Genomic DNA, 14,574 nt, shown 5'->3' with positions numbered 1-14,574 from the left:
GATGGATAGGTGATAGTTAGAGCCCAGATTCAGAGTTAAGACCTCATCAACTATTAATCAAATCGAGAGGTGAGTTTTCCTCACTATACTTATGGGTCGAAGGCACCAAGGCCAACCCATTGGATTGGATATCCTGTTATGTGTTAGATCAGTATCCTAGTATATAGGATGATGTTATGTTTAGTGATATGTAGATCTGCTTGATTGTCTGTTGACTGATTTTATGTTTATTTGTTATATGTACACATATTTTGATTGGTGGTTGAGGCTTTACTACTATGTACATGAGCCAACAGATTGGGGCCATTCCAACCTGATGGTTGACTAGGCCCGATGGTATTCCAACCCGATGGTTGATTGGACCCATTGTATAGTGGCATTCCAACCTGGGGTATTCCATCCTGAGGATGACTGGACCAGAGGTTGATTGAGCCTGGGGTATTCCAACCCGATGGTTGACTAGACTCATAGTGTATTGGCATTCCAACTTGGGATATTCCTTCCCGAGGATGACTGGACCCGAAGGTTGATTGGGATTGGAGTATTCCAACCCGATGGTTGATTGGACCCTACATGCTGTTGTATATGTTATTTGTTATGTTTATGTGGTGGTATTTTAGGGGAACTCACTAAGGTTCGTGCTTACAGTTTTGGTTTATGGTTTCAGGTACTTTAGAGAACCATAGAAAGGAGAAGGCATGACCGTACACATCCTAATTTTATGTCGTTGATCTTGGGAGACACTGGCTTTTAAATAATGTTTTGGAAACAATACTTTTGTAAACACTTTTATTAGTAAATGGGTTGTTTTGAAAAGTTTTTAATTGGTTGAAAATTTTTGGATGTTATACTTGGCTTCTTCTGTATGCACCGAGCAGACCACGCGTAGAAATTAGACTTCGCAAAATGTTTGTTTTTCTTTCAAGACTATAGACCTAAAAATGTATTTGCATCCTCGGCACAGATGTGGACCAGAGTTATAAAACATCTTCTAGCCTAAAACACACACACATACACACACACACATATATATAAATATATATATATATATATATATATATATATTAACTTGGATATATTCCAACTTTATGTATGATAAAAAATTTGGAAAAAAAGAAGTTACAATACTTTAAGGAAAAAGGTTTGACGACACAATCATGACCTTTGTGATAAATTTATAAATAAAGATTTAATTGCAATAATGGTCGTTGGAGTTATTTAATATAGATACGAAAAAATTCATAATATTGTCTTATAGTTTTGTGCCAAATTTTATAAAACATTATCTAATGTAGTATCATTTATTTCTTAAGAAAAATGTTTATGACCAATTTTTAATAGATTTAATTGAAAAAGGAAAATGAAAATTATGAAATTTTTTACTTAAGTTCAAAGTTTATTTTCATCCATTTTATGTCCTAAATCTTTTATCTCTAATTACAATGTTTATGTATAATTTTGCGACCAAAGTTTATTGGTTTTTATCAAATATATATGTTAGTTAGTACAATTTTGTTTTCACTTTTATATAATAATATATAAAGTTGATCTCCATTTTTATTTATCTATAATAAAGTCACAAAATTATTGAAAAATTCTTTTAAGTTTTTAACTAGTTTAATTAAATTTTATTTAATTCTACCAGTCTGTAGATGTTAAAAAACAATATTCTTCTTTCAAACTACAGACTTTTAGTCCACCTCTTCTACTGCAAAGGTCTGTAGATGTGGTCCACAGACTGCATATATTTTGCCTCAAAAAGAAATCAAACAACGCCTTAAATGTCTAATAATGTCACTAATGGATGAACCTGGATGATCTCTTATGTTTGAGATGTTACATATATGCAATTTGTTGCTACGAGACAACAATCTATGTCCATCGTATTGGTATTTATTATTTATATACTCTATATTGAAATTCTCTCTTTCCCAAAAAAAATTAAACGAAATTACGGGTTCAAACAGATAGAACCAATTCAGGTTCTGTATCGTTCTAGTTTTATCAGATGTTCCTTTTTATCGGATGTCCCCCAAGGGACACCGATTCAAGTTGATTTAAGGTCCGAGACAAAAATAAAAGATGAATCGCTTCACAGTAATTTTTTAAGTAAAAGAAGGCGGTCACTTATATATATATATATATATATATATATATATATATATATATATATATATATATATATATATATATATATATATAGAGAGAGAGAGAGAGAGAGATAGCTAAGTTCAAATGTTTTTAGCAACTATTGTGTGCCTAAATGCACTAATGAGAATTCAAGAAATAATAAATAATTAAATAAATCATTTAAGGGTATTTTGGACCTTTTGTACTTTTAATTATGAAAATCATTTATTTGAAATCCTACAATTAAGGAAATAAGGTAAATATATTTGATCTACTCGTGTGTGGTAGAACACGTCTCTGACTTGATCAACAGTTGTAACCGCCTCCGACTTCATCCACTGCATCAGATTCGTCCACCATTCATCGGTGAAGTCGCAACCAGTCGATCACTGTCCACTAATACTTCCACCTCCCGCCTCCATCATTGATTATTTGAAATCGATTTTTTAAGTAATACTTTCTAATTGATTTGGAATATGAATTTGTAGGATATAGAATTGTTCATCGTGGGTGTTTGTTCTTCAACAACCACCGTCCCTTCATTACCATCCCCACAAAAGTCGACCTCGACCCTAAAAAAGTTTCAATCGCTGAAACAAAAGCTCACCGATCATCCTCTCAATCTCGTATGTAGCATCTATTTCGGCCATCTGGTAAGTCGATTCAAAGGGTTGAAAAAAACATCATCTTTCTTTTACAATTTCTGTCCAATTTAAAGCCTCTATTTTTGCGATTTTTGGGTTCTAATCGATTTTTTTTTGTTAAATTTAAATTATATATTTTAACTCTTCTGATAGATTTCAGTCAGACCATTTATTTGTTGATAATAATATAAGTTTCCCAGGAAGTGTTTTTAGTTATCCAAGTCCCTTTTTCCTGAACACCAAGTGTTCGACTAAATGCCTAAATGAAGATTTACTTTGTAATTTGTCACTTGTCCATTAAAAACTCTTTTCTATGGTCCTAAGTGAATTGTTACTGAGTTTAGATAGTTCTTATATTTTGAGTAATGGTTTTGTTTTTACTTTTTCAAATAGTTGTTTACCTTTCAATTATGTTTGGTTTAATTATCAATTTATGTTTGTGTAAAGTGCACTAATCTTGTTTGGTTCAATTCTTGCATCATATAGATATATAATTTCAATAGGCCTAATTAAAAGAGTGATCATGAAATTAATTTATGTTATCTCATCTCATGAAAATTGAGTAAGTAACTGTGTTGTTGATTTGTAACTTACAGGTAAACCATTTGAAGGAGCACAAGCAAAGAAAGTATGGGCAATATTCTGCTAGAATGTATACTATGTAGTCTTCCATATGCTATGTATATACTGATGAGATTGATTTCATATGCCAACACAGTGAATTAATTTTGTTTGATTTCATATACCAACATAGTAAAGGCTTAATATCATATGCATATATAGATTGGTGAAAGCTCTTGTTCTAGAAAATTGTTTAAAAAGGTAAGTAATTTGTTTGTGTATTATTTTGGTTCATTTTATGATTTTGAATTCCAATTTCTATTCTCCCTTGTTATTGTGTATTTGGAATCTAAAATTATATTAGCAGTAAATACGATACTTTTGAATGTATTCTAGGTATTCTGTCAGAATATATTCTGCCAGAATAAAATCTATGTATTCTGTCAGAATATATTTTATGTATTCTACCAGAATATATAAAGTGATAGTTAATTGCAAACAATATGTATTTAACCATTATTAGTTTTTGATGTATTTGTGATAGGAATGGCTGGAAGAATGTGTTGAAGACCTAATAGGCATAACTTGAAGAATGAATAAAATTTGAACACACTCACATTTTAATAATGTTGTTATTCTTTAAGAATTTTATTCATTTTTGTTAATATTTTTTTAGAATATGTATAATTATATTAAAATGTATAAGACTAGCTTGTCTGTAAGAATATGTATGAATTTGTATATAAGTTTGGATGTATAAGAATATATTAGAATGTTGTTATTTTCCAACCCCAGATTCAAGAACTTTGTTATTCTTCAATAATATTTTGATAGAATAAAATTCTGAAAGAGCATCATTCTAACTAAAAAAATATTCTGACAGAATAAAATCGGTTATGTTTACAAATTATGTTATAATTAAAATTGAATTAATTAAAAAAATTCATATTTTTAAAATTAGGAGAATTAATTATCCATAAATATCCGAAAATTTCCTTTTATAATTGTAGTTAATTGTCCAAAATACCTTTTTACTAAAATTTGTATGATTATATGGTACATGCTACCCCTTTGTAATATCATACACTCTCAAATCATGTCCATTGATGAATTCCATTCGTTGGTCCAGATTTGTGCACTCTGGCATATAATAGTTAGTATAAACAAAATAACCTAACCTTATATATATATATATATATATATATATATATATATATATATATATATATATATATATATATATATATATATTAGTTTATAACCCGTGAGAACCATGGTTATAAAATTAATTAAACTTTCATATAAAAAGTCAAAATTATTAATTAATTATTTTAAATAAATTATTATTTAAGAGAAATTTTTTTAGTTATATAAAATTATAATCGTTGATTTAAATAAATACATGAACTTATATCATTTTATAATATGTATTAAATTTATTTTCTTTTTCAATCTAATGTTATTAATTTAATATAATTGGAGTGGGAAAATTTAAAATTTGAAATTTAAATAAAAGAATCAATTATCAATTATTAGTTTAATGTAATTAGAGTGAACAAATTTAAAATTTGAAATTTTAAATGAATAATTAATAGGTTGACAAGTGGCATGATAATGGATATATAACATTAATGAGATATTATAATTGTATGACACTTGTCAATAGAAGATGAAACCTATTCTTTTATTAGAATAGGGATATATATATATATATATATATATATATATATATATATATATATATATATATATATATATATATAATTTGCCCTGCACCATCACCATTTTGTCCCCTGTACTGACATGGCCCTAGAAGTAGTAAGAGCTCTTAGCTCCTTTTTCTAAGACTGAACGGTATGGGTACACACGAGTTATAACGCGGGTGACGTGGCGCATAGTGACGGCGTCGTAACGGGGGGAACACCGCCCCCCTATCTCGTTGCTTCTCGTCATTTGAATCTCGTGGGCACGGAGACGAGTAGAAACGGCTAAAATTTAACCGTTTGAAATATTACCGTTTGAAAACGGTCAAATACATTAATAAAAAAATAACCTTTTTACATCTATATATATATATATATATATATATATATATATATATATATATATATATATATATATATATATATATATATATATATATATATATACTCATTTCATTTTAAATCTTATCTATATTCTTATTTCTTTTCTAAAAAAATGGAGCAAAACCAAAACACCTCTTCATCATTAAACCCAACCACAACCTCACCTCTCGGGTTTGCCGGTTATGAAGGTTATTTCAACCTTTTATCGACTCAAGGCTCACCACATATCCCATACCAAGGCGCAGCTTTCAGCCCCGCTTCACCGCCACTACAGTTTCCCAACTCACCTTTCTTTCAACGAAATCAAGGCGGTTAAAACCCAAATTTACAACAAAATCTTTTCCCTTCTTTTGCTTCGATGCAACAACAAACCAACCAACCATCACCTACGACACAACAATCGGGTGAAGCGGAAGGGGGAGGTAGTAGGAACAAGAAAGGGAAAGGGAAAGGAAAATCAAAAGGGAAATCAATAGCGGTGGAATCTGAAAATGCAGACGTTCCACAATGGTGGACACCGGAGGAGGAATACGCTTTGACGGCGGCTTGGTGTGCTACTTCAAAGGACGAACTTCGCGGAAATGGAATGAAAAAAGGAGCTTATTGGGGGGCGGTGCTCGACAAGTTTCACGCTATATTAAAGAAAAATCCGTATCGCAACAACGACATGTTGAGCAGCAAATGGGGTATGATAAGTAAGCGGTGCAGCAAATTCAACGGTATTTACAACCGGATTGCGGCGCAACAACAAAGTGGAACCAACGACTTTCATTTGTTCAAAGTTGCTAAGGAACAATATCGGGTCGAAATGGGTCATGTTTTCGACTTTGAAAAATCATGGGAATTGTTGCGAGTGGATCCAAAGTGGAATAAAACGCCTACATCGTCGGAGGTTCAATCCAAAAGGTCTCGCAATTCTAGTTCGGTCGACGTGTCGGACGCACGGACTAACATCGACCTAAACGCCGATGACGATGAGATCCCATATGATATCCAAGAGATATCCCCACCACGACGACCACCCGGACGCGACAAAGCGAGGCGCGCTGCAAGACATGCGGAGGAGGTGGAGACGAGAGCAAAAGATGCGGCGGAAATGAGAGCGGAATTCGACGAACATAATTTGTTAATAAAAGAAAAAAATCAGTTGAAACGTCGTCATTTGGAATTTCTGGAAAGGCAGGCACGGGAGAAGCAGGAGCAAAAAGATAGGGAACTAATGACACAACAGTTGTCAATTCTTCGGACAAGCGAGGAGGGTTTAGCACCTGCTGATCTAGCGGTGCTACAAGCAATGAAGGAACAAATTAGGAAAAAATATTTGGGTTAATTAGGATTTGTGTGTGGTATTTAGTAGTGATTTCAATGTTATTTTAGTTATTAATTTAGGTTTAAAACCATGTTTTTTTAATTGTAATCGGATTTTAGATTTTAAATATTATGTTTTTTTTTTGTTTTTAAAATTATATGTTTTATAAAAAAAATATATTAGTTATTAAACAAACGCAAAAAGAAAAAAAAAAAAACAAAAAAAAGTAAAAAAAAACGAAATAGTAAAAAAAATACAAAAATAGAAATATTTATTTTCAAAATGTTGGTGTTACATCTTGTTGCATCTTGTTGCTAATTTCCCCACTTGGTGTTATAACACCACTTGCTTATATGGCATGTGAAGTGGTGTTGCACCTTGTTGCCCACACCCAATGCTCTAACAAAATAATTGCTTTGAAATATAATCAAACGATGAATCATGGATGACGGCCACGAGTTGAGTTCTATAATAAAATAATGTGAAAATGGCATTTGGCAAAGATAGGAAAAACAATAATTTTCCTTTTAAAAAAAAAAAAGAATTCTACCGTACGATTAATCTTTTCTATAAATAAAAAAGATTAATAGAATAATACAGATAACAAGTGCTCTTTATCAATATGCTGATATTTATCTATTTAACGATCGATGAAGTGTTGTTGATGTCATACCAGCAGCCATCTTCTCAAATCGAGCGTGCATTCTAAATTTTTAATTCCTTTATAATAATTAGTGCACAGTCAATTAAGGTAATCATTTTATCATATTTATAATATCACTTGTTTCAGCCATACATGACATACAACATTTGTAAGTTGTATATTGATATTGTATAATAAGCTTAATTATGTCTGAACTTGTATTTTGCTCGTATTTGAAGTAGTATTACATGGCTTCAGCGATGGCTATTTCAACCCCTGTTCCGGCTTTAGACATTTTTCTGAAATATGTAATTTGCAAATAAATCTTATTATTTAAGCATATTCAATAGTCTACTCAAAAGTCAAACATCTTTTGTTTAATGAATCCATACTATCCAACAAATTTGTGTAAATAAAAACTTGTTTATGGTTTTAAATTACGCAAAAACTGTTACTTAACATATTATTCACATGACCATTTAAAAATTCATATCAAAGTTCCCACTTCCCACCATTGTCATCAAGACTTTCTAAAGAAGTCAACTCTGTTCACTAAAAACCATGAATTAGTGAAGTCGCAATGACTTGAATCCTTCAACCTATCCCATTGTAATTTACTTATTCAATTCCCACTCAAAAGCTAGTGATGTTTCCTTTTCTACCCAATAGCTTCACATGCAAAGTCCTCGCATGTGTTCCAATTGCATCCTGGACATCAAATTCCAAATTGCAAGAAATGATTTAAATGTTAGGATTGATAGCGACACAAATATAAAAATAAAAAAAAAATGGGAAAAAGAAGGGAATACAAGTTTTACTTGTGAAGTACAATTTGCATGAAATCCACATGCGTTTCTATGATTTTTTTTATTTAATTCTTGATCAATTCTGAGATTGTATTTGGATCTGTCAAGACATTGATGGTTTTAACTCAAATATAAGACTCTAAATAAATTCAAAGAAAGTACCTATTAGAATAGTTCTTTGTGAATCGGTTTTCCTAGGCCATGGGAGCATCGCTAAGTCATATACCCTCAAAAAAAGTCCTCATGGAGAGATGATAGACTCCAACATATAGAGAGACATGCCGAACCATGTGGAACACTAACACTCCCCCACAAACATTGATATTTGTGTAGAGTCACGTTTTCGCTCCAAAAGAGCCCTTACAAAGATTGGGTAGACTCCAACATAAATAGAGACATACAAGATCATCATGATGTGGGACACTAATACTAATAGACTCTTTCCTTGTGGTATTTACACATATACACAACAGGTATCTTCAGTTTGTATCTCGGATGAAAAACCAGAAGATTGAAAAAGGTCTCTCGATCCTAAAATACGCACGCCTTTCAACAAACAAATGTCATGCGGAAGACGACTTATGCCTGTGCCTGCTACATTTAACCATTTTAAACATTTCATCTTACAGATGCCGATTGGGATATCTTGTAAAATCTTACACCCCCCTAGGCCTAGCTGCTCTAAACGTTGTAATCGGTCAAGATACTCCGGTAATTTCTCAAGTAATTTACAATCATCAAGTCTGAGACATTCCAGATATTTCAACATACAAATGGTATCCGGAAGATGTTTGACGATTGAGGATGAAAGATATAGCCCTGCCAAACGTTCTAATTTTCCAAGATCCTTTGGTAATGTCTGAAGGGAAGAACAACAAATAAGATTGAGTGTTCTCAGATGTTTCAACATACAGATGCTATCTGGAAGATGTTTGATCTCCACATAAGACAAATATAGCGTCTTTAAACGTTCTAGTTGGCCAAGATCCTCGGGTAACTTCTCAAGACTCCAACAATGTTTAAGTTGAAGAAGTTCCAGATGTTTCAACATACAAATGCTATCCGGAAGATGTTTAATCTTTGCAGATGACAAAGTCAGACTTTTTAAACATTCTAATCGGCCAAGATCCTCGGGTAACTTTTCAAGAAAGAAACAATCTATAAGATCAAGAAATATCAGATGTTTCAACTTACAAATGCTATCAGGAAGATGTTTAATCTTTGCAGATGACAAAGTCAGCCTTCTTAAACATTCTAATTGGCCAAGATCCTCAGGTAACTTCTCAAGACTCCAACAATATTTAAGTTGAAGAATTTCCAAATGTTTCAACATACAAATGCTATCCGGAAGATGTTTCATATTTGTCCTAGAAAAACTTAGCTCTTCTAGACATTCCACCTGGTCAAGTTCCTTGGGAGCCTCCGGATTGGCATCGAGTTTAAGCTTTCTTAAACGCCATAACCCACAAATGCTTCCTGAAAATGTCTCAAGGTTTGTGCAAGCACACAGACCTTCAGAAATAAGCTTCTCAAGATTCCCAGTCACTGAGGTATCATCTTTGTAAAAACATTCAAACTGAAACCTTTGCAAAGTATTGTCGGGGTGAAGTGGGCATCTCTCTATGGATTCTGCAATCAGATGTAACTCAGCTAAAGGACAAACCTCGATTGATTCATCCCTTCTACTAGAAGCAGCATTCCTTTTGTCAAACAAAAAAGATGTAAACCCGAAAGAGCCACTTAAGTCCAAGTAGACAAGATTTTCTAGACATCCAATGGGAACATGAAGTTGTACCAGATTCTTACATTCTTTTAGATCTAACTTCTTCAGATTTGGAGTCAACCCAAGGTCAACAGTTTTCAACTTTGAATGACTAATGTTGAGGGATGTGAGCTTTAGACATTTATCAGCCATGTGAAGGTCTTCCAAATCATAACAGTTGTTAAGATCTAAATCCTCCAGATTCGGAGTCCACCCAATGTGTAGGGTTCTCAATTTTGAATTAGTGAGGGTCAGGGATCTGAGATTCAGACATTTACCAGGCATGTGAAGTTCTACCAAGGCAGGGCAGTATTTAAGATGTAAAAGCTCGAGATTCACACATGAATGAAGGTCAATGGTCTTCAACTTAGAACCACTGAGGTTATCAGATATGAGCTTTAGACGCCCATTTGGTAAGCGGAGTTCTACCAAAGCATTGCAGTCTTTAAGATGTAAGAGCTCGAGGTTCACAGCTGGGTGAAGGTCGATTGTCTTTAACTTTGACTCACTGAGGTCGATGGATTTGAGCTTTTGACATCCATTGAGGATGTGAAGTTGTACCAAGTCACGACATCTTCTTAGAGACAACACCTCGAGATTTGGACTAAGCTCAAGAGAAAGGGTCGTCAACTTTGAATAACTGAGGTCAAGAATTTTGAGCTTGTTAAGAACCTAAGATAAACAAATGAACAAGATCAATATTTGTTTAATTACAAAGCAGTGAATGCATAGCATCATGATGAATCATGTAAATCAATCAATCAACCATAATTCTACCTTTCTTTCTCCCCCTTCCCAAAGTTGTACTATTTTGCTTTTAACCATCCTAAGGACAACAAGATTATTTGCTTGAAATGTGTTGGGTAAAGACCATAAAGGGTACTCGTCCCAATGCAGATATTGTAAAGCATTTGGAAAGTATTGGATGACATTATCATATTTCCTTTCTTCCCCAAAATTATATATTGAGTTCAGAAAATTACACATTGTATTCTCAGATATGTGAAGAAATCTAAGTTCCTTCATCTTTCTAAGACCCTTCATAACAATTTCAAAATTGCCTCCCATTAACTTGAATTGTATGTATCTTGTTGCTTTAGTACCCTGTAATGAAAAAGCAGTCACCATGAAACTTGTGTCATAAGAAATGCATAATAGGCTAGTTTCATAAAACTTACAAATAAACTTGACCTTACCAAGTCATTAGCCAATATATCTTTAATTTCATTGTCAATCCACAATCGGCTGTGTTTCTGAGGCTTATTTGGGTGCAAACGGCGAACAATATTTCTGCCCATTTCTTCAATATGGTCATGCATGCCCACAACCTCATAACGTTTACTAATAGTTATAAGAGATTTTTGCTCAAGCACTCTTAAACCATTTGTTGCATGAAATCCACAACTTTCAAGCGCTTCGATTGCCAAGTCTTTCAACCATCCTTTCAGTAAGCATGCAACATTTAGGAATATTTCTTTGTAATCTTCCTCAAGACTGATGTAGCTTAATTCCAATTTCTGAAGAGTTTCCTTTAATGGAATTGCTTTTAATCTTTCTAGTGCATCTATCCATTCACTCTTAGTTTTACCACAAAGAAATGAACCCAAAACTTTTATCGTTAAGGGAAGACCAGCAGCATAGCGTATAACTTGTTCCGATAGCTCTTCATACCCTTGAATTGAAATCTCTCCCCCAAATGCATACCTATTGAAGAGCCCAAACGCTTCCTTTCTCGACAACAAATTGACATCAAGAATCAACTTCACCCGGTGTGCCACAAGCACCTGCTCATCTCTTGTTGTAATGATAATTCTACTTCCCGGTTTGAACCAATTAAGATCACCAGCTAACGCCTCAAGCTGGTCAATATGGTCCACATCATCTAGAACAAGAAGAGTCTTTTTATTACGCATCTTCTTCTTCATCATGATTTTCCCATCATGAACACTACTCACATTGATGCCTTGATCAAATATGGCATCTTTAAGGACTTGATTTTGCAACGATTTCAATCCAGACAAAGAAGTATTTGAATTTTCCCTAACATTCTCAACAAAGCTTTTAGCTTCAAACCGAAAGGATATTTGATCAAAAACCGCTCTGGCCAAAGTTGTCTTCCCAGCACCTCCCATCCCCTTGATACCGATTACACGAACATCATCAATACCAATTTCTAAAGATGATACAGCATCCTTTACCCTGGTCTCCATGCCTATTAGTTTTTCATCAGCATTGAAATCAATGGAACGTAACTGTAGTGAAATTTCTTCAATAATTTTTTGGATAAATTTGGCTTCATGCCTATATATTAAAGAAGTTTCAGTTAGTTTGCTCAAAATCCCACGTGACCTATAATAAAACACAAGTATATGAAATAATAACATAACCATACAACATGAGATGTCTTGGATGACCTTTTCAGACATAGATTACTAACAAACAAAATGAACGAATATTGCTGAGATATGATAATAGAATAGTGATAACCGTACAGATTGGAAATTAAACTAATAGATAAGCTCAAATAACATCTTTTTTCCTTAGGGTTGAATTATTAGGAATTATTCGTAAGTCGGAAGTTTGGTTAAAATTGATAAGAAAAAAAGGGGTCCCGGCAGGTCAAAATCGGGTCAGGTATAACAACCCCGTCCAAACTACACAAAAAAGGGGTCCCGGCAGGTCAAAATGGGATCTTGTGATCAAAATTAAAGAATAATTATACAAAGATATGATCGATGAAGGAAGCAATTACCCATTTGCAGTGTTCTTCAACTCCCATCCAGCCAGATCTGCGGCTTCTTTTAGAGTCTCTTTCCATTTCCCAGCAGCCTCATCATTTTCATGTTTAGCAAAAGCTTTTCCGACTGCCCCGCTTTGTTTCCGGACCTCTGTCGGTTCCACATCGTAGAAGATGGGGTATGCAGTATGCTCAGTCGTCTTGTGACACTCCATTATCATCACAAGCTCATCCAAACACCAAGCTGAAGATGCATAGTTCTTGGAGAAAACAATGATATAGAATCTTGAGTCTTTAATGGAACTGATGAGCTCATCACTGATCCTTTTCCCTTTTCTAATTGCTTCGTCATCCTTGTAAGTATAAATGCCTTGCTGCTGAAGAGCATTATAAAGATGATCAATGAAATTGGTGCGTGTGTCTTCACCTCTAAAACTCAAAAATACATCATATGTAAAGCTTTTCTGAATGGATGCAATCGAAGAAGAGGCCATTGAAGGTTAATGCTTGAAGGATCTCCTATTCGGATCTTTGTTGCCTAAAAGTTTATGTGAATCTGGATGAGTTGACTAACCCTATCAAGAAGATGGTTGGTTGTCTGGTAATGCCAACGAGGAGTGATTGAAAAGTTGGTATCTGCAGAAGGAACTAGGAAGGCCACTTTTTTGGATCTTTATCCGGACAAAAATTAATTAATTATTGACAAAATTACAAAATTACAAAATGGTGAATGTGCTTCTCGTTTTGGTCCTTTTTTTTTTTTTTGGTTAATCAATGGTCTAAATTTAAATTTTTCGTATATCGGTGTCTAATTGTCTATCACCTTGAAAAGTTTATTATACCTTTTATATCTGTTTTATTTATATTTTTATTTAAATTAATATTTTAATTAATTAAAAATAAAATATATGCGCTTCTCTTACTCTCTCTCACAAACAGATCCACTTTAAGAACATGAAGAACATCCGGTACTCCCCTTCCTTCTCTATCAAAGCAGATCCTTCCTTTAAGAACATGAAGAACGCCCCGTACTCCCCTTCCTTCTCTATCAAAGCAGATCCTTCCTTTAAGAACATGAAGAACGCCCCGTACTCCCCTCCATTCTTTATCAAAGCAGATCATTTGGTCACCACCATAACCACCACCAAACCACCAAAAATCATCAATTGTGTCTAGAAAAATTAAGCCGTCACACAGTCACCATCATATTCATCTTCAACCTACCATGAAAAATCACCGCCATCGAGAACCCATCATTCCCATCTGCATTGTTCTTCCATTTATCTTCTGATCAAACTGCAACTCAAAAAAAAACATTAAGAAAGAATGAGGTTGAAGAATGAGGGGTTGTGATTAATAGAGATGTGTCGTCTATGATCAAACAAAAAAAAAAAAAAAAAAATAATGGGTCGATTTATTCTTCCTCTCAAGTGTGGCCTGCAATCGAGTTTGAAGAAGAAAACGCGGAGAACATTAATGGAGGTGATTCGGGCAATCGATTCAAATCTTCTGTAAGTTGATGATAACAAAGGAAGATATGGAAATCAACACATACTTAGGTCCGGATTGGGGAAAAAGATCATCAAAGTCGATTTCATCTCCTCTCAGCATCCCCCCTTCTATATTGAATCTAGATCTTGTTGTTTGTTTTGGTTTGAGTTTCACACACAAAAATCAATTTAAGTGGTGGTGAAGGGCAGTTCATTGGATCCGGAAAAAAAATGATTTTTGGGTTTGAGTGTCACACATAAAAATCGATTTAGGTGGTGAGGATGCAAATATGTTTGATTTTCCAGTTTTCCAATATCGAATTGTTAGCCACCAACAAATACAAACTACGATCTGGTTCGATCTTGTTCTTGCTTCTTCTTTCCTTAGATTTCATCGGAGCCACC

General features: G+C 33.7%; 1 protein-coding gene across 6 annotated transcripts; it reads right to left on the bottom strand.

Moving 5' to 3' along the window:
• Window positions 1-7,734: 7,734 nt before the first annotated feature.
• LOC145014267 (TMV resistance protein N-like) lies at window positions 7,735-13,328 on the bottom strand. 6 transcript variants are annotated; one of them, XM_078972647.1, is made up of 6 exons: window positions 12,695-13,328; window positions 11,139-12,243; window positions 10,720-11,046; window positions 8,343-10,614; window positions 8,193-8,280; window positions 7,735-8,082 (listed from the first exon to the last, which is right to left on the bottom strand). In XM_078972647.1, exons 1-4 carry the CDS (start codon window positions 13,171-13,173, stop codon window positions 8,635-8,637), a joined length of 3,891 nt encoding a protein of 1,296 aa, XP_078828773.1. In that variant the 5' UTR covers window positions 13,174-13,328; the 3' UTR covers window positions 7,735-8,082; window positions 8,193-8,280; window positions 8,343-8,634. The 6 variants fall into 6 exon arrangements, with proteins under 6 accessions (XP_078828773.1, XP_078828775.1, XP_078828774.1 ...); XM_078972649.1 differs by having other exon boundaries at window positions 8,184-8,262; XM_078972648.1 differs by having other exon boundaries at window positions 8,193-8,262.
• Between the last annotated feature and the right edge of the window lie 1,246 nt (window positions 13,329-14,574).

This window comes from Lactuca saligna, chromosome 9 (genome assembly GCF_052625555.1).
Source record: "Lactuca saligna cultivar CGN05327 chromosome 9, ASM5262555v1, whole genome shotgun sequence".
In the NCBI taxonomy this organism is placed as follows: domain Eukaryota; kingdom Viridiplantae; phylum Streptophyta; class Magnoliopsida; order Asterales; family Asteraceae; genus Lactuca; species Lactuca saligna.
Note: the sequence above shows the minus strand (reverse complement) of the source record. Positions and strands in the feature narration are given on the sequence as shown.